General features: G+C 39.2%; 1 protein-coding gene across 1 annotated transcript in view; it reads left to right on the forward strand.

Moving 5' to 3' along the window:
- Positions 1-843: 843 nt before the first annotated feature.
- Positions 844-23,344, forward strand: part of psme3ip1 (proteasome activator subunit 3 interacting protein 1) — a 30,764-nt gene continuing 8,263 nt past the window's right edge. Inside the window, exons 1-5 of the mRNA XM_061917435.1 lie at positions 844-1,006; positions 6,483-6,616; positions 6,715-6,813; positions 17,120-17,241; positions 18,650-18,792. Coding sequence (XP_061773419.1) covers positions 6,493-6,616; positions 6,715-6,813; positions 17,120-17,241; positions 18,650-18,792 — 488 coding nt within the window. The 5' untranslated portion in view covers positions 844-1,006; positions 6,483-6,492. The remainder of the gene's footprint in view (positions 1,007-6,482; positions 6,617-6,714; positions 6,814-17,119; positions 17,242-18,649; positions 18,793-23,344) is intronic.

The following is a 23,344-nucleotide window of genomic DNA, read 5'->3' on the forward strand; positions in this document are numbered from 1 at the left end:
ACGTTGTATCGATCCATTGTGGTGAAGATGGAGCTGAGCCGGAGGGCAAAGCTCTCAATTTACCGGTCGATCTACATTCCCATCCTCACCTATGGTCATGAGCTTTGGGTCATGACCAAAAGGATAAGATCACGGGTACAAGCGGCCGAAATGAGTTTCCTCCGCCGGGTGGCGGGGCTCTCCCTTAGAGATAGGGTGAGAAGCTCTGCCATCCGGGAGGAACTCAAAGTAAAGCCGCTGCTCCTCCACATCGAGAGGAGCCAGATGAGGATGCCACCCGAACACCTCCCTAGGGATGTGTTTAGGGCACGTCCAGCTAGTAGGAGGCCACGGGGAAGACCCAGGACACGTTGGGAAGACTATGTCTCCCGGCTGGCCTGGGAACGCCTCGGGATCCCCCGGGAAGAGCTAGACGAAGTGGCTGGAGATAGGGAAGTCTGGGCTTCCCTGTTTAGGCTGCTGCCCCCGCGACCCGACCTCGGATAAGCGGAAGATGATGGATGGATGGATGGATGGGTATTTCTCGTTCGAAAATATCCTGTAAAGCTTGGTGTATCTATTTCCAATAGTCCTTTATGGTGGAGCAGTCCCAGAAAACATGGTAGTGGTTTGCGTTTGAATACTCTCTCTTTTTTTCTTTTTTTTTTTTAATTCGTTTATTTATTTATTTTGCATAAGCGTTAGCAGTAAATACATTGTCTACAATAGTGGACTGTACCCTTGTCGAGAAAGGCCGGAACTAATGTAAAATGATCAAGGTTGCGACGAGCCAGTGTTACAGTGACACGCAGACGTCATTGACCTAATAATATCGTCAACCCGTGTTTGGTAAGTTTTAAATGAATATTAGTACCTCGATCACCAGTCGTGATGTGTAGTAGTTGAAGATCCACGTCATGTTTGTGCTGCAGCAGCACTTGCAGACAGTACTTTCCGGCTTTCTTACATCGAGTGACGGCAGCTTGCCTGGTAGCGAAAGAAGCTACGGTTAGCTATATTGCTGCAAGTAAGAGGACTGATTGACTCTAGCTTTTATTACTAAAGTACTTCTTTGTCTGCTAAATGTGTTTTTTGCTTGATATTCATTTGTTAGGTCTGTTTTCAGATGGCGTACGTATCATTTGCTTTTTTTGAAAAAGCAAATGATGAACTAATGTTCTTATCTAAATGCTGGCTTGTAAGCTCAAAACACGAACATCATTTTTGGCACTTAAACTCCCGTGACTTGCCATATTTCACGTTTGTTTGTTATGTTTGTATGTTTTACATCAGAAGAAAGTGAAACAACCTCGAATGTCTTAGGTGTGCTGATGTAGAATGGCCACAAGGGGGAGGCAAAGCTGTATATGTGCTGGTATTGTTAGAGCAGTGGTTTCAAATTTTTTTTTCACCAAGTACCACCTCAAAAAACACTTGGCTCTTCAAGCACTTAAAGGCCTACAGAAATGAGATTTTCTTATTTAAACGGGGATAACAGGTACATTAAATGTGTCATACTTGATCATTTTGCGATATTGCCATATTTTTGCTGAAAGGATTTAGTAGAGAACATCGACGATCAAATTCGCAACTTTTGGTCGCTAATAAAAAAGCCTTGCCTGTATCGGAAGTATCAGACGATGTGCGCGTGACGTCACGGGTTGTAGGGCTCCTCACATCTGCACATTGTTCATAATCATAGCCTCCAGCAGCAAGAGCTATTCAGACCACGAAAGTGACGATTTCCCCATTAATTTGAGCGAGGATGAAAGATTTGTTGAGGAAAGTTAGAGTGAGGCACTAAAAAAAAAAAAGAAAAAGCGACGGCTCCGGGTGGCGGCAGTTGGTGCATTTCAGATGTAATTAGACACATTTACTAGGATAATTCTGGAAAATCCCTCATCTGCTTATTGAGTTAATAGTATTTTAGTGAGATTATACTGTCATACCTGAAAGTCGGATGGATGCGGTGAACGCCAAAGTCTCTGAGAGAAGCAGACGAGCCAAGAACACAGCTGCCTTTTTGACAGCTTCCGGAGGTCCCATAATCCGCTGAAGTCTCCGGTAAGAGCCGACCTAATATCACAATTTTCCCATCCAAAAACTTGCTGGTTGACGTAGAGAAACACGTTCGCTTGACCGCTCTGTGTTAAAGCTTCACAACAAACAAAGAAACTCCGGCTGTGTTTCGGTGCTAAAGACAGCTGCAATCCACCGCTTTCCACCAACAGCATTCTTATTTGACGTCTCCTTTATTAATTGAACAAATTGCAAAAGATTCAGCAACACAGATGTCCAAATTACCGTGTAATTATGTGATGAAAAGAGACAAATTTTAGCCGTAAGTGGTGCTGGGCTAATATGTCCGCTACAACCCGAGACGTCACAAACACGCGTCATCATATGCGTCATCATTCCGCAACGTTTTCAACAAGAAACTCAGCGGGAAATTTAAAATTGTAATTTAGTAAACTAAACTGGCCGTATTGGCATGTTTTGCAATGTTAAGATTTCATCATTGATATATAAACTATCAGACTGCGTGGTCGGTACTAGTGGGTTTCAGTAGGCCTTTAAAATCCTTTTCATCCATCCATCCATCTCGTCCAGCTTCTTCCAGGGGATCCCGAGGCGTTCCCAGGCCAGCCAGGAGACATAGTCTTCCCAAGGTGTCCTGGGTCTTCCCCGTGGCCTCCTACCGGTCGGACGTGAGCTAAACACCTCCTTAGCGAGGCGTTCGGGTGGCATCCTGACCAGATGCCCGAACTACCTCATCTGGCCCCTCTCGATATGGAGGAGCAGCGGCTTTACTTTGAGCTCCTCCCGGATGGCTGAGCTTCTCACCCTATCTCTAAGGGAGAGCCCCGCCACCCGGCGAAGGAAATTCACTTCGGCCGCTTGTACCCGTGATCTTGTCCTTCCGGTCTCAACCCAAAGTTCATGACCACAGGTGAGGATGGGAACATAGATCGACTGGTAAATTGAGAGCTTTGCCTTCCGGCTCAGCCCCTCCTTCACCACTGAAGACCCTGCAACGATCCGCCTGTCGATCTCACGATCCACTCTTCCATCACTCGTGAACAATAATCCGAGGTACTTGAACTCCTCCACTTGGGGCAGGCAGGATCTCCTCCCCAACCCAGAGATGGCACTCCACCCTTTTCCGGGCGAGAACCATGGACTCAGACTTGAAGGTGCTGATTCGTATCCCAGTCGCTTCACACTCCGCTGCAAACCAATCCGGTGAGAGCTGAATATCCTGGCCAGATGAAGCCAACAGGACCACATCATCTGCAAAATGCGGGGACCTAATCCTGCAGCCACCAAACCGGATCCCCTCAAGGCCTTGACTGCGCCTAGAAATTCTGTTCATAAAAGTTATGAACAGAATCGGTGATAAAGGGCAATTCATTTTCTCAAAAATCGACAGTGCCCCTACTGCACAGTTTAATTCAAGTTGTGCTTATCTACCTCAAAGCAAGTTTATATGGGACATGGTGTAATAAGTTTGACCAATCACACGTAAGGGACAGTTTGAACTGCAGGTTGACGCCCCCTGTTCATAGAAGTACAGGTTAGCAAGCGAGCCCACAACTTTGATTTTTCAGTGAGAATATAGAACATTACACACAGATGTCAAGATGTTTAAGTATGACTTTGTCAAGCTACGGAGCTCCACCGCCTGATGGAACGCAAAGAGTTACGTCTACCATAGTCAAACGTACAGAGCTTCAACATACAGGTATTACGATAGTGTGTATTTCTTGTAGTCTACCACGTGACTTCCATCCATCCATCCATTTTCTACCGCTTATTCCCTTTTGGGGTCGCGGGGGGTGCTGGCGCCTATCTCAGCTACAATCGGGCGGAAGGCGGGGTACACCCTGGACAAGTCGCCACCTCATCGCAGGGCCAACACAGATAGACAGACAACATTCACACTCACATTCAAACACTAGGGCCAATTTAGTGTTGCCAATCAACCTACCTCCAGGTTCATGTCTTTGGAAGTGGGAGGAAGCCGGAGTACCCGGAGGGAACCCACGCATTCACGGGGAGAACATGCAAACTCCACACTTCCCAGGGAAAAAAAAATGATGGTCAATCCAGCCAAGATTTGTACAGCGCAAACTATCTGAGTACAAAAGAGGCTTGAATTTTTCAATTTAACAATGCAACAGAATGGATCCCTATGCTTTTCAAACAACGTCGGTCATGTTCCCAGACGTATCGAACTATCTTGTGCTTGAGACGTAATTCTACACGACAAAACCGATGAAAACTTGTAGAAGCATTTAGGTCTAAAACATCTCTATGTCTGTGCTGGGTCACGTACACTGGTATCAAGACTCTCCCTGCTCGAGTGAGGTTGCATTTCATAATTTAACTCAATGCCTACTGCCATGTTTGTTGACTTAACTGTTGTTGTTACACACGCCCTTTAAGGGTATGCATGTTTTTCCCCATATTCATCAAAAAATTACTATAGATCTCACCATTGTGTATGTGTTGAAAGCTTTGCTGCCTTTGGTAAAAGCTTAACTCTGTTAGATTTTACTTGTACAACCGAAATCAACGCAAGCATAGGCCATTTTTCTCAGAGAGAGGAAAAACGCTGCCTAGAATTGAGAACAGACGCTGACTTGACCACCACACATATACAATGTGAGCCGGACGTGACATCATGTAAATCAAAGCAATTAGGACCCCTGAATAATAACCATTAGAGGCCTACTGAAACCCACTACTACCGACCATGCAGTCTCATAGTTTATATATCAATGATGAAATATTACCATTGCAACACATGCCAATACGGCCTTTTTAGTTTACTAAATTGCAATTTTAAATTTCCCGCAAAGTGTCATGTTGAAAACGTCGCAGTATGATGACGCGTGTGTTTGACGTCTCGGGTTGTAGCGGACATTATTTTCCAGCCCGATCCAGGCTATAAGTAGTCTGCTTTAATTGCATAATTACACAGTATTCTGGACATATGTGTTGCTGAATCTTTTGCAATTTGTTCAATTAATAATGGAGAAGTCAAAGTAGAAAGATGGAGGTGGGAAGCTTTTAGCCTTTAGCCACACAAACACAGCCGGTGTTTCCTTGTTTAAAATTCCCGAAGGTGAAGCTTTACTATGGATCAGAGCGGTCAAGCGAACATGGTTCCCGACCACATGTCAACCGGCAAGTTTCGGTGAGAAAATTGTGGTAATAAGTTGGCTCTTTCCGTAGTTATGAGCGGAGCCGGCGTCGTCCTCCTGCAGCGGCGACTATTACCTCCTCCTACGGAGAGACTGGCGGTCACTACACCCGTGGCCACACCCCTCCGACTTTCAGTTATGACTTTATAATCTTACTAAAACACTAGCAACACAATAGGCAGATAAGGGATTTTCCAGAATTATCCTAGTAAAAGTGTCTAATAACCTCTGAATCGCTCCCACTGCAATCCCCTTTTTTTTCTAGTGCTTCATTCTAACTTTCCTCATCCATGAATCTTACATCCTCGCTCAAATTAATGGGGAAATCGTCACTTTCTCGGTCCAAATAGCTCTTAATGCTGGTGGCTATGATTATAAACAATCTGAGGAGCCCTACAACCCGTGACGTCACGCGCACATCGTCTGCTACTTCCGGTACAGGCAAGGCTTTTTTATTAGCGACCAAAAGTTGCGAACTTTATCATGGATGTTCTCTACTAAATCCTTTCAGCAAAAATATGGCAATATCGCAAAATGATCAAGTATGACACATAGAATGGACCTGCTATCCCCGTTTAAATAAGAAAATCTAATTTCAGTAGGCCTTTAGGGCAGGGGTTTACAACCTTTTTTTCAGCCCAGGCAGGTTTTTTTAATTAGAAAAAGTCCCAAGGCACACCACTAGCAGACAATGTTAAGAATGAGACTCTGTAGCATATATTGAAAATTTAAAGTCGTCCAATCAAATACGTGACGCGATTGTTTGATATTAATTCATGCCATAATCATAACAGCGTTTTGGATGGCCTGGCTCGAAAGGTAGAGCGGCCGTGCCAGCAACTTGAGAATTCAAGGTCCGATGCCAGCTTCCGCCATCCTAATCAGAGCTCACCTATCTTCCAGTGACACCTACACTGGTGTATGAATGTGCAGGACCTCCTTGAAAAAGAGATTGTTATTCTCAATGGGACCTTTTAATCCAATATCAGTACTTGACATAAGATACTTACCTAGATTGACTCGCTCACCTGAAATTTGGGTTATAGTGTATTCATGTTGGGTGCAAATTTTCATCAAAGCCAATATGATTCTGCATACTCATTTCTACACTCAGCAGAATGTGTTTAGTTGAACAAATGTGAAAGGTTTTGAATATTATTTTTAATTGCTTGATTTCAGAGTTAAAGAAGAATATATTTGAATGTGTTGAGACACTGACCAAGTAGTGCACTAGTGCTCTGCAGAAACTCTCTATTTCGACTGAAAGTGAATTTTACTGCCATTTGTGCACTATAGATGAGGTGCAATGGCAGCAGAAGAAACAGGTGTTGATCTCACCAGGAAGTTTGTCTCAGAAGCAGAACTTGATGAGAGGAGGAAAAAAAGACAAGAAGAGTGGGAAAAAGTGAGGAAGCCAGATGACCCAGAGAGTAAGAGCACAGCCACATGACAAAGATCCAAATGAAAACAATTGTGCATATGTCAGTTGTAAATATTTACATCTGTTAATGTATTTTTTTTTCTTTAGAAGCGCCGGAGGAAGCATATGACCCACGTTCCCTTTTTGAACGTTTGGCCGAGCAGAAAGACAAGAAACAAGAGGAATTTGAAGAACAATTCAAATTCAGTAAGTTTTCAGGTTTTTATGTGTTATGAAGCAGTGGTGCTCAAGTGTGACCCCGGGGTTAATTTAACACACTTAAGAAGGTACTTACTGTACAGGTGCTGGTCATATTATTAGAATATCATGAAAAAGTTGATTTATTTCATTAATTCCATTTAGAAAGTCAAACTTGTAGAATGTATACATTCATTCCAAACAGACTGATACATTTCAAGTGTTTTTTTGCCAAAAAGGAGATGATTATAGCTGACAACCAATGAAAACCCTAAATTCAACATCTCAGAAAATTAGAATATGGTGAAAAGGTCAGATATTGAAGACACCTGGTGAAGTGAAGTGAAGTGAATTATATTTATATAGCGCTTTTCTCTAGTGCCACACTCTAATTAGCTAACTAACTCAAAACACCTGGAAAAAGCCTTTAAATGGTCTCTCGTTTTGATTCTGTATGACACACAATCATGGGGAAGACTGCTGACTTGACAACTGTCCAAAAGATGACCATTGATACTTTAAAGAAGGAGGGCAAGACACAAAAGGTCATTGCCAAAGATGTTGGATGTTCCCAGAGCTCTGTGTCCAAGTACATTAATAGAGAGGCGAAGGGAAGACAAAGATGTGGTAGAAAAAAGTGTACAAGCAAGAGGGATAACCGCGCCCTGGAGAGGATTGTCAAACAAAACCGATTCAAAAATGTGGGGGAGATCCACAAAGAGTGGACTGCAGCTGGAGTCAGTGCTTCAAGAACCACCACGCACCGACGTATGCAAGATATGGGCTTCAGCTGTCGCATTCCTTGTGTAAAGCCACTCTTGAATAAGAGACAACGTCAAAAGCGTCTTGCCTGGGCTCAAGACAAAAAGGACTGGACTGCTGCTGAGTGGTCCAAAGTTATGTTTTCAGATGAAAGTAAATTTTGTATCTCCTTTGGAAATCAAGGTCCTAGAGTCTGGAGGAAGACAGGAGAGGCACAGAATCCACGTTGCCTGAAGTCCATTGTCAAATTTCTACAATCGGTAATGGTCTGGGGTGCCATGTCATCTGCTGGTGTTGGTCCACTGTGTTTCTTGAGGTCTAGGGTCAATGCAGCAGCCTACCAGGAAATTTTAGAACATTTTATGCTGCCTGCCGCGGACCAATTTTATGGAGGTGAAGATTTCATTTTCCAACATGACTTGGCACCTGCACACAGTGCCAAATTAACCAGTACCTGGTTTGAGGACCATGGTATCCCTGTTCTTGATTGTCCTGAAAACTCACCTGACCTTAACCCCATAGAAAACCTATGGGGTATTATGAAGCGGAAGATGCGAGATGCCAGACCCGACAATGCTGAAGAGCTGAAGGCCACTATTAAAGCAACCTGGGCTCTCATAACACCTGAGGAGTGCAACAGACTGGTGGACTCCATGCCACGCCGTATTGCTGCAGCAATTCGGGCAAAAGGAGCTGCAACTAAGTATTGATTGCCGTACATGCTGAAACTTTCCATGTTCATACTTTTCAGTTGGCCCACATTTCTAAAAAATATTTTTTGGTACTAGTCGTAACTAATATTCTAATTTTCTGAGATACTGAATTTGGGATTTTCAGTAATTGTCAGTACTAATCATCAAAATTTAAAGAAATAAACATTTGTATAACGAATTGATATAATATGTTAGTTTCACGTTCTGAATATAAATACTGAAATAAATCAACTTTTTCATGATATTCTAATAATATTAGCAGCACCTGTATATAAAATAAGATATATTGGGCATTAATAAATCAGACACTGATGCCACAGTTTTTGGATGTTACTAAGTGGAAAAAAAGTTGATAGTTAACCACTATGATAAAAGACTTAATACCATATCCCCTCGCATCCATTGCACTGGTCACCCAAGGGGTGGGGATGTGGGGGGGGGGGGGGGGTCTGCAGTCCTTTCCAGGGTTTCACATTGTTCCCATTGGGTTGAGTTTTTTTTCTTGCAACCCTTTGAGATTAAGGGCTATATGAGTAAACTTTGGTTGAGGGATGGATAATAATTTAAAATACGTTCACATTCTTTGCCTCTTGTACCTTCTCAGTGATTTGAGAGACTCATTTTACGATTAGAGTAATTTAGTTTTACAAATAAATAACACAAACACGATAAAAAAAAAAAATAATAATTTTGAGGTTTAATAATGTTAGATTACTATAATGGATGGATGGATGTTCTGAACTAGAGATGTCATGGTATTAGCATTTCTTATCTTGGTTATTATTATCGCGGTAATTTTAAATATGCTAAACATTTTCAAAAAGTACTTATACTAAAATCCTTTAACCAAGTTTTATTTTATAAAAACAGAAACACACATCCATTTTTTGCCACTTGTCCCTCTTGGGGCCGCGAGCGGTGCTGGAGCTTATCACAGCTGCACTCGGACACATTCAAAATGTTTATATGTACCTTAAGTAGAACGTTGAATGTGCACATTAAAGCAACAAAACCATTATAAACAAAGCAATAAGGCAGAAACAAAATAATACTATAAATTGATAATATAAATGTGACGATTTCGCAAGATAACACTGACATAAGACGTAACTGCATTTTTGTCCACATAGATAAAATAGTGGTCATATATGAGCTCCAGTCTTACACATAGGACTGCAGGATTATGGGCAAAATAATATATACGATTTTTTTTAATCAATATTGAAATCAGGATTATTATTATTACACTAGGTAAAACAGTGTTGGAGTATAATTTGTAAAATCTAATAAAAATGCTCTAAATGTTATCCATTTGTTTGAAGACAAATATGTGTGTTTTTGTTCATTAATAGTATCAGCATGCCAGCTTTTTTATTACATGATACGTTTATCTCTATTTTTACATTTTCATAGAGACAGGTATATTTTAAGTTATGTACACATGTACTAAATGTATGTACATCCTTGCTATATCGGGAAAAATTATTTGAGAGTTTGAGCAGAACAATACGTGAGCCTCACGGACAACTCAGCCTTCGTTCATTTCAATGAAATGAAAATAAATTTTAGCTTGTATTGATGTTATTGGAACACTAACAAAGTTAGCAGTTAAAGGATGAGTGAATATCCCAGTCAACAAACGAAAGACTTTATAAACAAGTTGTGACAACGTTCCCAACATATTGCCTGTTGTATGGTAACTGTCTCAGCAGCTGACGGAAGGACGCTAGTTGCATGTTCAAAATGAAACCGCAACATCATATAGGTTTCTCCTCCAATAGCGTTGCGCTCTTGAATGCACACTAAGACTCCACGGAAGCAGAAGCGATTGAAATGAAGGGAAACGAAGTGATTGGCTCTGTTTGCGCGTAGGAAACATTTTCAAAGCAAAATCTGTGTAGTCGCCACCATGTTTTCTCAAGCCGAACGTTTCTACTGCACAGGCGCATCAGTTTCCAGGAAGTAAGCGGTGTTGGCTGAAATGCATTAATTAATTTTTTGATAAGTTTTTTTGGTGATTAAAAATTTAAACAGTATTACTAACCGTCTGGAATTTTACAGTGGTTTATCTTAATACCGTTTACCGTTACATCCCTATTCTGAACCAAAAATCACTACATACTCTAATGTTCGCTAGTTTTACCAATTCTGAGTTATTCTGTAGAAATATGGGGAAATTACTACAAGTACACTTCATTCACTAACCATGTTACAAAAAAGTCAGTTAGAAAATTGCAGTTCATAATGTTTGATTTAGAGCACCCCCAAACTCTTTATTTATAGAATCAAAAATATTTAAATTATATTATTTGGTGTACTTGCCAACCCCTAAAACAGGGCTCTCAAACTCAATTTACCTGGGGTCCACTGGATGTAGAAACTGGGTGAGGCTGGGCCACAAGAAAAGATTTCTTAAAAAAATCTAACATACAATTTTTCATGAATTCACCTTCTGTTAATGGCTTTTCCACCCTAGCAACATACTTACCAACCATCCCGATTTTTCCGGGAGACTCACGAATTTCAGTGCACCTCCCGACAATCTACCGGTGCAACCATTCTCCCGAATTTGTCCCAATTTTCACCCGTCCGACATTACTAAGAGCGTGCTGTGACTGCACTACCTTTAACGTCCTCTACAACAGTGGTTCTCAACCTTTTTTCATTGATGTACCCCCTGTGAACAATTTTTTTTTAATTCAAGTACCCCCTAATCAGAGCAAAGCATTTTCGGTTGAAAAAAAGAGATAAAGAAGTAACTTACAGCACTTTGTCATCAGTTTCTGATTTATTAAATTGTATAACAGTGCAAAATATTGCTCATTTGTAGTGGTCTTTCTTGAACTATTTTGAAAAATATATATAAAAATAACTTAAACTTGTTGAAAAATTCACAAGTGATTCAATTATAAATAAAGATTTCTAGACATAGAAGTAATCATCAACATAAAGTACCCTCTTTGGGGATTGTAATAGAGATCCATCTGGATTCATGAACTTAATTCTAAAAATGTCTTCACAAAAAAAGAAATCTTTAACACCAATATTTATGGAACATGTCCATAAAAAATCAAGCTGTCAACACTGAATATTGGGTTGTTGTATTTATTTTCAGTTTAAGAACTTGCATTCATATTTTGTTGAAGTATTATTAAAAAAAATATATTTATAAAGGATTTTTTAATTGCTGCCATTTTTTAGAATATTTTTAAAAAATTTCACGTACCCAGGGCCTCTTAGTATACTTCCATGTAACCCCAGGGGTGCGCGTACCCCCATTTGAGAACCACTGCTCTACAACATGTAATCGCGTCTGCTTTTACATCACACAACCAGCGTGCCGGCTCAGTAATATGTTGTATGAGACTTGTATAGATCCACGTAAGTGTCTGCAAGACATACTTGGTCAACAGCCACACAGGTCACACTGAGGGTGGCCATATAAACAACTTTAACACTGTTACAAATATGCGCCACACTGTGAACCCACACCAAACAAAAATGACAAACACATTTCGGTAGAACATCGGCACCGTAACACAACTTAAACACAACATAACAAAATTAAATGTATTTTAAACTTCATGCTTTTATAAACAGCTCATCAGAAAAAGGAAAAACAGGATTTAATGACAATAATAATAATTAAAAAAACGCCTACTGTGTGTTGGTGTCTTGCCAGATTTTGTATAAATACAGATTTTGTATAAATACAGATTTTGTATAAATACAGAATTGGTATTCCTGCTTTAGGAGTACTTGAATTTAGAGGAGGAGCTACACTTCCATGTTTAAAGAAAAAATTGACGCATAACACAAAATGTGGATTGTTATGATCATGTTTTGATTCTCAAAGATGTTTGGTGATATCCATCCATCTATTTCCTACCGCTTGTCCCCTTTGGAGGTGCGGGGGAGTGCTGCTGGAGCCTATCCCAGCTGCAATCTGTGATAGTTCTACCTGAATAAATGCTTCTGATATTCTGTACATTACATGTTGTACAAGTTAATGCTTTTCATATTTCTGCATGGCAATGTTTGAACCTTCCCTATTAATTAATAAAATGGAATATTCTGCCTGCTCATCATTTTGTAATTGAGGAATCGAACAGAACATGTTATAAAATAATTTACACAATATTCCTCAACTGTTGTACTAGTTTTTCTTTAGGTGCAAATATCACAGAATAATATGACTAAACATCTCTGACAAATAGGAATGGGTACCTTTCACATTTAAATCGATACAGTACTCCTGCTACCTGGGAATCGATATTGGTACTCGGAAATCGATATTGGTACTCAACAGTACCAATTTTGGGTACTTTTATGTGTGTTCATGTGGTAAAAAAAATGTGATGATATTTTAAAACGATTAAATTTAACATTTATTTGTCTTTATCCATCGATCATCAAATATATCAAAACAATATCCAATTATTTGTAAAGTAACATGTTTGCAATTGTTTTGCACATTTCTTCAACATTAAAACCCTAAACTCCAATAAGTCAGTATTATTTTCTCAATATTGCACAAAATAAAACTATGTACGCTTTTCTTTTTCTACATTAACATTACAAAGTACAGTACAAGGAACTGAGCTGATTATAATATACTGATAGTTAAAATGCAAAGCTAATATATTCTTATACACTAGGCTTTTTTCCTGGAGCAGACGTAGAGGACGATGACGATGTCGCTGTTATCGTCACCAAATGTTAACGCCATTTCTTCCCCGGTGTTGTTGGCTTCAGCCAAGTTGCCAAAGGTGCGAAATGCAGGAGTTGTAGCCGTACATCTAACTTGGCTGCACTCTTCAGCAAAGAAATAAAGCCTGTGTTTAACCAGGTGCTTCCTCAGATTGGAAGTATTCCCGCCACTTGCCTTGATTTTTGCAAGCGTAACCTGTACCGGCATCACATTTTGAAAAGACGAGCCACACTTTAGAGCAAGGGTGCCCATTACGTCGATCGCGATCGACTGGTCGATCTCGGAGGGTGTGTCAGTCGATCTCAAGCCAGGCGTTAAAAAATATACATAAAAATGAGCAATCATCAATCATACCAAGACTTCACTTTCGTCAGTTGTTTGACATTCTCGGCACCCGAGGATCTTGTGAGATGACGCTGGCTGCTGCAAGCTCATATTTAAGAAAAAAATCTCTAACAGGGCGGACGCAGAGAAACACATTTTATTTCTAGAGACTCCGTACCTACTGTCAAAACTCTAAAGACCGACAGCACAGTTCCTGTCTTCACCATAAAAGACCTGTTTCATCCTGCCTGTGCTAACAAAATAAGAGTCTCAGAAAGCTAGCGTGCACAAGCTAGCAAGCTACGGAGTTTGATGCCAATGTATTTCTCCCCCGCCCTCAGCGACCGCTTTCTCACTTGCTTGCCCACCCGCACTCTCACTGACGTCACTCACCTGCTGCCAGACATTAAAGGGCCACACACATATGCTACTCTCATAACAAAGTGTTTAAAAACGAGTATGCAAGTTGGACAAATGAGATGCCAAATCCAACCACTTTCATGTGGTATTGGACAGAAAGGAGGACATTTTTTTTCCTCCATTTGAAAATGCGGATGTTATCAGCACCACTGTCTAATTCCAATCAATGCAAGTCATCAGAATCAAATACACCAACTTATATTCTTGTCTTCATGAAAGAAAGGAATCTATGTGTGTTAAACATGCTTGTATTATCATTAAACACCATTAACTTGTTAACAAAAATGTCTCTTTCATAAATAAATAAATATAAATTATAAATAGGAATGAGGTAGATCTCCTCGACTTGGTCAATTGAAAAGTAGCTCGCCTGCAGAAAAAGTGTGAGCGCCCCTGCTTTAGAGGGTTTTCTATTTGGCGTGGTTGGGCTTTTGTCATGAAACATTGATGGGTGGCAAGATTACTTAGAGCATGTCCGCTTCGAAGTCGCCGGTTTTCCTCTCCAGTGCTAGCAAGTACTTGTCACTTGCAGGTGCTCATTCAAACAGACGTGACGTCACACGCAACCCAGACCCCGAAACATGGCACCGCTGGATATTACGTGAATCGGTGTCCGGTAATATCGGCTGGTTTCGGTTGGTGTCAAAAAAGTACTGGATCCGGTGCCCATCCCTTTTTAACAAACGCATGATCATAGAGTCAGATATTTTTATTTTCTAAATGTAGTTAAACCAGATGTATTGCGTAGCGCATTTATTTTGAAGCCAGACAAATGAGTGGTTTGAGAAACTCTATTGAAATGTTTAGCTGTTGGATCGACTGTTTGCAATAAAAAATGTCTCCTTTTGACTTCCTGCCGACCGTATTTCATTTCTGTTGAGCTTTTGTCCCGTTACTTACTAAAGCAGTCACAGTAACAATCTAAATGTTATGTTATTACTGTACCTTCATTGCATTCTCAACACGGAAGTGACGCACCACCTACCGCTAGCACGTCGCACGGAGCAGTTGTTTTCTGTAGGAATGTCTCCTATACCAGTGGTTCTCAACCTTTTTTCAGTGATGTACCCCCTGGGAACATTTTTTTTAATTCAAGTACCCCCTAATCAGAGCAAAGCATTTTTGGTTGAAAAAAGAGATAAAGAAGTAAAATACAGCACTATGTCATCAGTTTCTGTTTTATTAAATTGTATAACAGTGCAAAATAGTGCTCATTTGTAGTGGTCTTTCTTGAACTATTTGGAAAAAAAGATATAAAAATAAGTTAAAACTTGTTGAAAAATAAAGAAGTGATTCAATTATAAATAAAGATTTCTACACATAGACGTAATCATTAACTTAAAGTGCCCTCTTTGGGGATTGTAATAGAGATCCATCTGGATTCATCAATTTCATTCTAAACATTTCTTCACAAAAAAATACATCTTTAACATCAATATTTATGGAACATGTCCACAAAAAATCTGTATTGTCAACACTGAATATTGCATTGTTGCATTTCTTTTCACAGTTTATAAACTTACATTCACATTTTGTTGAAGTATTATTAAAAAAAAATTTTTTATAAAGGATTTTTGAATTGTTGCTATTTTTAGAATATTTCTTAAAAAAATCTCACGTACCCCTTGGCATACCTTCAAGTACCCCCGGGGGTACGCGTACCCCCATTTGATAACCACTGTCCTATACCATCCATTATTTTTCTACCTGCTTATTCCCTTTGGGATCGTAGGGGGCGCTGTTGCCTATCTCAGCTACAATCGGGCGGAAGGCGGTGTACACCCTGGACAAGTCGCCACCTCATCGCAGGTCTCCTATACCAGTGGTTCTCAAATGGGGGTACTTGAAGATATGCCAAGGGGTGCGTGAGATTTTTCAAAAATATTCTAAAAATAGCAACAATTCAAAAATCCTTTATAAATGTATTTATTGAATAATACTTCAACAAAATATGAATGTAAGTTCAGAAACTGTGAAAAGAAATGCAACAATGCAACATTCAGTGTTGACAGCTAGATTTTTTGTGGACATGTTCCATAAATATTGATGTTGATTTTGTGAAGAAATGTTTAGAATTAAGTTCATGAATCCAGATGGATCTCTATTACAATCCCCAAATAGGGCACTTTTAGTTGATGATTAGTTCTATGTGTAAAATTTTTATTTATAATTGAATCACTTGTTTATTTTTCAACAAGTTTTTGGTTATTTTTATATCTTTTTTTTCCCACATTTTTCAGAAAGACCACTACAAATGAGCAATATTTTGCACTGTTATACAATTTAATAAATCTTTTTTTCAACCAAAAATGCTTTGCTCTGATTAGCGGGTACTTAAATTACAAAAATGTTCACAGGGTACATCACTGAAAAAACGTTGAGAACCACTGTCCTACACTCACAGTAAAAAATAGTCCTATGTTGTTGAGGGTCAAAAAGAATGCATGTGCGTTAAACGGCCATTAAAAAAAATGGTGTCGTTATTCAAACGTATTTAACGTGTTAGCTTTGTCAGCCCTTCTGTAAACACATTGGCAGATCCTTGCATTGACATTTTAACCTTGCAAGCAAACACTGGGGTCCAAACTCGTGATTGACATAACTGAGGTATTTCTCAAAGCACGCTTTTAAGTCTGCAGAGGATCATTTCACGACACCTAGTGTGTGTGTGATTATCGTTGGGACTTTAACTTTCCTTTTTAGCGGTTAGAATTGTTTTCCATAATGGGACTTTTGTAACTAAGGTGTTGCTGTTTACTTCAGATAGTCCGTACACTTTTGTTCGATTTCTTCAGTCAATCTAGTGGTATTAAAAAAAGATAAAAATAAAAAACACATTTTAGGTCCTCTCTTTTTCATTATTTGGGCTATTCAACTCATGGTCCGTGAGTTAGGTTCAAAATAATTCTCACATTCTTACAGCAGATTCTTAAAAACACTCGTGTTGTCATGGAGATAATCTTTGACAAGATTTTTTGAAAACAGCACAGCGCTCAAGTAACTCTGACAAAATAAATAAACCAAAATCCAATGTTGGTCCTTTGAAATTTACAAAATAAGACTAAGAATGATTTTGTGAATGTGGCCCCCAAAATATTTTGTTAGAATATACCTGCTGTAGGGTGAAAATTCCGTAGGATGGCATGTGCAGAAAGGGGCAGCAGGGGCCCTTGCTAAAATGATTTCTGTTCAACAGCCCACATCTTAAGTATTCAAATGTCTCGTCAAGTTTATTTTTTCTTACGAATCTGATCTTATTTGTGATTTGTCTACTTGAAGGTCACCTTAGTTTAGTTTTGAACAGTCTATAATGCTTCATGTTTTCTGCAAAATGTTATCATTTTGCTGCAACGTGTTAAGAGCAGCTTTGTTTCCATGGTGACAGAGAACATGGTGAGGGGATTGGACGATGATGAGACCAGCTTCCTGGACGAGGTATCCCGGCAACAGAGTCTGGTGGAGAAGCAACGCAGGGATGAAGAGAAACAAGAACTGTTGGAATACAGAATATCCTTTTGATTATTTTCAACATTTTATTTAATGTGTCACTGGGAGTAGCTCATTTTGCAGTGTCATTTTATCGGTTTGCTTGTTTTAATGTTTGGCAAACCATCTTGTTGACAAACATCAAGCAACATTTTGCTGGATGCAGTCTGGCGAGCAGGGCAATGGTCACTCTAAAATAAGAAACAAGCTGTCGTTGGCACGAGTATTGAACCCATCTTAGTTAAAGACTGCATTTTAACACAAATCTAGAATCAGCATTTATAAATCATAATAGAAAGTACATCACATTGAAATGTACTTGTATCGGAATACATATTTTCTCAATAAGCTTGATGGCGGTTTAGATTTATCAGTGAGTCAATCAATGAAAACTTTATTGATACAGCACTTTTCATACACAGACATATTACAACACGGTGCTTTACACCAATTTAAAAAAAAAGACACGCTATATGCACACTCACACAGAACTGTTGACATTAAAAAGACATGGCATGGCACTGAGAATTGAGGAAAATGCCAACTTAAAGGTGTCTAAACTGGAGAATAACTAAATTTTAACAGCTACAAATAATATAAAATATGTTTTAAATATGAATTATAAATATATTAAAACATCAACTAGTAAAATTAATAGTAGTAGTAATGTAATAACAGTTAATAAAATAGAAAAAAAAAAAGAATAAATACCTTTTTAAAGTTTAAAACATTTTTTAAAAGGTGTGCCTTTTAACATTTTATTTATTACTTTACTACTAACAAATCAATATTTTAATCACACTTTAATAGCCTAGTCTTGAGTCCACCATGGTGGTTACAAATCAATTTCACTGTCCAAATAGTTCTGGACCTTAATTTATTTGTCAAAGACTACCAAAACTAAAACACCTGTAGTTGCAAAATCAAAATCAAAATCAATGACCTGCATTGTGACTTTCCTGTATGTTGTATGTTCTGTGCTCTTCAAGCTCTTAAGCTTCCCTTCCCTCTCCCTACAAAACAACCAGTGTTTGTCTGCACATGACAACAAAGTGGGTTGTCGTGGAAACTGCATCATCGTGTTGTTACTACGGTGACCATTTTCAAGCAGTGGTTTGCCACTGTGAGCTCTATAAGCGTTTATCTCAACCACATACATTGATCCCATGCTCAGCTGTGTGCATGTCCCCTCAGCTAAAGACGCCACATTTTCCTTTTTTAGCCTCATACCATACCACTTACTACTCTTTCTGGTCCCTGCCCAATGCTTTTTTTAGCCTCTCACATCTGTGTCATTTATTGAAGATCAAATGGGGTGGCCTGTCATGACTCCCATGTGCAAAAAGTTGAATGTTTACTGGTTGATGTTCTTCTGTTCCCGTTTTGTATGCTACATAAATGTTATTTAAGCTTAATTCTGCATTGCCACAGTGCTGTAGCAAAGCAAGTGCCCCCCGACAGCCGTCCAGAGCCAGAGAAGAAGGCGGCAGCACCAAAACATTCAGTAGTGGAACAAAAGACCAGCCACTTGTCTCAGGCCCATTTACTGGTTGGGGCAGTCAAAAGACGCAGGTACAAACATACATCACTCAACATACTACTTATACTACGCTTAGTTAACTTCTCTGCATGTCACACACTAAGTTACACACAATCTTGATATTTTTTTACTTTCATTTATTATGTAAAATCTTTAAATTAAAAATATATATTGTCCAAGAGTGAGTGGCCTGATTAAGACAGAATAATGCAGATTCTGACAAAACATGCTCAGTATTAATACCTTCTTTACAATCAAAAGTCACATGCAGTTAAAAACAGTCAAATTGACCAAGCCCGTTGATTTCATGGGTCTTTATAAATAGATTTTAATTCTCCAAGTTGAGATAAATGTAAGTAAGCTAGAACCCTATCCTCTCATGTAAAAGAAGTGACACAACTGCGTGCATTCCAGTTGTACAGCATGCTCTCCCCTGACTTTAAGTCTGTCAATGCGCCCCTTCATCCAAGATGCATGTTCTGGGTGGAATAATTCTTAAATGTTGGAGTTCTTTCAAATTTGTCCTTTCATGTATTTTCCCAAAGAGAAACGGCACTTTTTGGGGGGATTTTGCCTTTCATTCACAATCATTAGGAGTGACAAGAACACACGTCTTTTTTGGTCTTTTATTTTTTTTAGGATTCTTAAAAAATATATGTTTTCAAAATACAACTAATGGGAGTTTCCTATGGTGCCTTCAGAATGGTCTAAACAACTTTAAAAAACGGCATTTACGTTTATATACATGCTACAAGTATTTATATATATAATTTAGTAACAGACACGTTCTTAACAGTATGTAATATGTACAATATTTACTGTATTTTGGTCATTTTAAGCATTACTGGAACTTTTTTTCTCAGTGCATTGATTTCAGTGCTCAAAACAACACACTTCCTACTTTCTTCAACAAATGTGTGCCCCTACTTGCGTCAACTAAAGCGTGTGTGTTCTAATCTTGGCATATACGGAGGATGAACTACTTGTTATAGAAACCGAACGAGCATGATGAGAGGGTGAAATGTTGGAGCAGACGGAAGCTAAGAGAGCTTGACCGTCACGACTTGATGCTGTAAATGTGGAGCTTGGAGCCAAGCTATGCCAACAGAAACGCAGTGCTTTTGCTGCACTTAGTGGAAAACAATGGTATTATCGCTGGAAAGGCTTTTTTGTATCTGGCGAGGACGACGCTGCTCATAGAAACTGCATCAGTGCGCTAACAAACCCTACAGTGGTAAAAACTTTTTTCACCTTGTCCAAAATCAACTGAAACGTCCCCAGCCAGCAGTGTTTGCTTTTACAAAAACAATGTCGCCACAACTAGAGTATTATGCAGGTTACGGAACATATATGAAGTATTGTTAGCAGTTTTTGGATGCTTTTTTAGAGTGATTCAGAGGCATAATTAATTGCTTCCATTAGCAGCATTGCGAGCCACCTAGAAAAAGCTAATTATTAAAAATTAGAATGCAAAATATGTGTTCTTATCTCATAAGGTTTGTGAATAATAGGCAAAATTCAAAAAAATTGTGCAGTTCCCCTTTATGTACTTTTGCACTCAGACACTCTGGAGGATGGAATAAGTCCAGTGCCCCTGGAAGTTGAAACATTATGGCCCAATCCCAATACACCCTTTCACCCTACTTTTTAGCCCTACCTTTTGCGCGTTCCCGTGAAAGTAGTTGTGTCCCAATGACTCTTTGCATGTAGGGGTAGTGGGAATAATGAGGAGTAGGGGGTATGAATCTCGCTCTTCAGATTGAGGCATTTCAGATGCTGACTCGCTCGTGTAGGGCCAAAGAAAAAAAGCACAATTTCTGCATAAGTTATATAATATACTACATATAAGTTTGTAATCCAATCCAATCCAATCCACTTTATTAATATAGCACATTTAAACAACAGTAACGTTTCCAAAGTGCTGCACAGCCATGTTAAAAACAATATTATGCTCCACCAATGACTGAATAAAACAAAAAATGAATAAAAATAAAACCAATAAAAACAATATAAAAACAAATATGATTAAAAACTATTTTAAAGGGTAAAATCAATTAAAACAGTAAAATAAAAATAAAAGTGTATAAAAAACACAGAGGACAACAGAGGACAGAGGACCACACAACTCACGTAGTGTTAAAAGCCAAAGAATAAAAGTGGGTCTTAAGACGAGACTTAAAACACTCCACTGTGGAAGCAGTTTGAACATGGAGGGGCAGAGTGTTCCAGAGCTTAGGGCCGACCACAGAGAAGGCCCTGTCTCCCCTGGTCTTAAGTCTGGTCTTGGGCACCACGAGCTGGAGCCAGCTTTCGGACCTCAGAGCGCGCGCAGGGATGTAAATTTGGATGAGGTCCGAGATATATTCAGGTGCCAGTCCATGTAAAGATTTAAAAACAAACAGCAATGTTTTAAAATCAATTCTAAAATGAACAGGGAGCCAGTGCAAACTCTGAAGAATTGTTAGCGTGCTAGCCACTCTAGCTATCCCTCCATCCATTTTCTACCGCTTATTCCCTTAAGGGGTCGCGGGGGGCGCTGGCGCCTATCTCAGCTACAATCGGGCGGAAGGCGGGGTACACCCTGGACAAGTCGCCACCTCATCGCAGGGCCAACACATATAGACAGACAACATTCACACTCACATTCACACACTAGGGCCAATTTAGTGTTGCCAATCAACCTATCCCCAGGTGCATGTCTTTGGAAGTGGGAGGAAGCCGGAGTACCCAGAAGGAACCCACGCATTCACGGGGAGAACATGCAAACTCCACACAGAAAGATCTAATGTTAGGCTAAAATGCTCAATAATAATAATGTGAATACATTAATCTTACATACCTTCAAAAAATTCACAAGAGACAACATTCATAGAGGGCTGCTTCTTCTCTGTGTAGTTCCTTTGTTTGTTCATCAACCGAAGCATGGGCGCCGATCTACATTTCTGCCAGTGTGTGTGTGTGTTAAAAAAAATAAACGCTCAGCAAAGTTACAGTAATATCCCATATTATTTGTGGCTTTATTATTTTGTAAAACAGACCAAACTCGCCACAAAATTAACTACAACAAGATTGATTGTTAAAAAATTATTTTAAAGATTGAAAGTTGCCATCAATCCCACGTGGGCGCTCGGCATTGTCGGCGCCTATGAACCGAAGCATGATGAATGTGAAAAATAAACAATCTCAGCTGTTAACTCTGTTGCTGTCAGGTTTGTTGTGAAGTTTGGAACTATAAGGTTTCACAGTACACCGCTTCTCATAAAGTAATGTGGTATTAGTGAATTAAGAAAGGTACTACTGCCTTTGGAAAACCCCTGTAGTTATTTTTCCATCCACATGTGCTGCTGTGCGGCGGTGACGTTGCTGAGCTGCGGCGTATTCCTGTGTTAAAACGGACAACCTGAGCGCATACAATCGTAATAATTGTCCAAGGGAATAATGACAAAATAACAATAACTCTACCGGTTAAGAAAAAGGGTGTGAAAGGCAATATGAAGGTATTTGGGCTTCAGAACTATCAATAAAGATGACGCTTTAACGCGCCTCGCCAAATGTGTCAATACAGCATTACTACTAGGGGTGTGGGAAAAAATCGATTCGAATACAAATCCCGATTCTCACGTTGTGCGATTCGGAATCGATTCTCATTTTTAAAAAAATAGATTTTTTGGGGGGAATTTTTGTTTATTTTTTTATCAATCCAACAAAACAATACACAGCAATACCATAACAATGCAATCCAATTCCAAAACCAAACCTGACCCAGCAACACTCAGAACTGCAATAAACAGAGCAATTGAAAGGCGACACAACCACTACACAGAACAAACCAAAAGTAGTGAAACAAAAATGTAATATTATCAACAACAGTATCAATATTAGTTATAATTTTAGCATAGCAGTGATTAAAAATCCCTCATTGACATTATCATTAGACATTTATAAAAAAATAAAAAAATAACAATAGTGTCACAGTGGCTCACACTTGCATCGCATCTCATAAGCTTGACAACACACTGTGTCCAATATTTTCACAAAGATAAAATAAGTCATATTTTTGGTTCGTTTAATAGTTACAACAAATTTACATTATTGCAATCAGTTGATAAAACATTGTCCTTTACAATTATTAAAGCTTTTAAAAAAATCTACTACTCTGCTAGCATGTCAGCAGACTGGGGTAGATCCTGCTGAAATCCTATGTATTGAATGAATACAGAATCATTTTGAATCGGAAAAATATCATTTTTGAATCAAGAATCGCGTTGAATCGAAAAAAATCGATATATAATCGAATCGCGACCCCAAGAATTGATATTGAATTGAATCGTGGGACACCCAAAGATTCGCAGCCCTAATTGCTACCGTTGCTTCAAATTTAGGAAAACATTTAAATAACAAACATTCAGACCTGCACATAGAGTTTTATAGGAAAATAAATTGTAGACCTGCACCAGATTGGGAAGAGTGAATCTACAATAGGCAAGCAGCTTGGTGTGAAAAAATCAACTGTGGGAGCAATTATCAGAAAATGGAAGACATACAAGACCACTGATAATCTCCCTCGATCTGGTGTTCCACGCA

Source organism: Nerophis ophidion, linkage group LG12 (assembly GCF_033978795.1).
Source record: "Nerophis ophidion isolate RoL-2023_Sa linkage group LG12, RoL_Noph_v1.0, whole genome shotgun sequence".
In the NCBI taxonomy this organism is placed as follows: domain Eukaryota; kingdom Metazoa; phylum Chordata; class Actinopteri; order Syngnathiformes; family Syngnathidae; genus Nerophis; species Nerophis ophidion.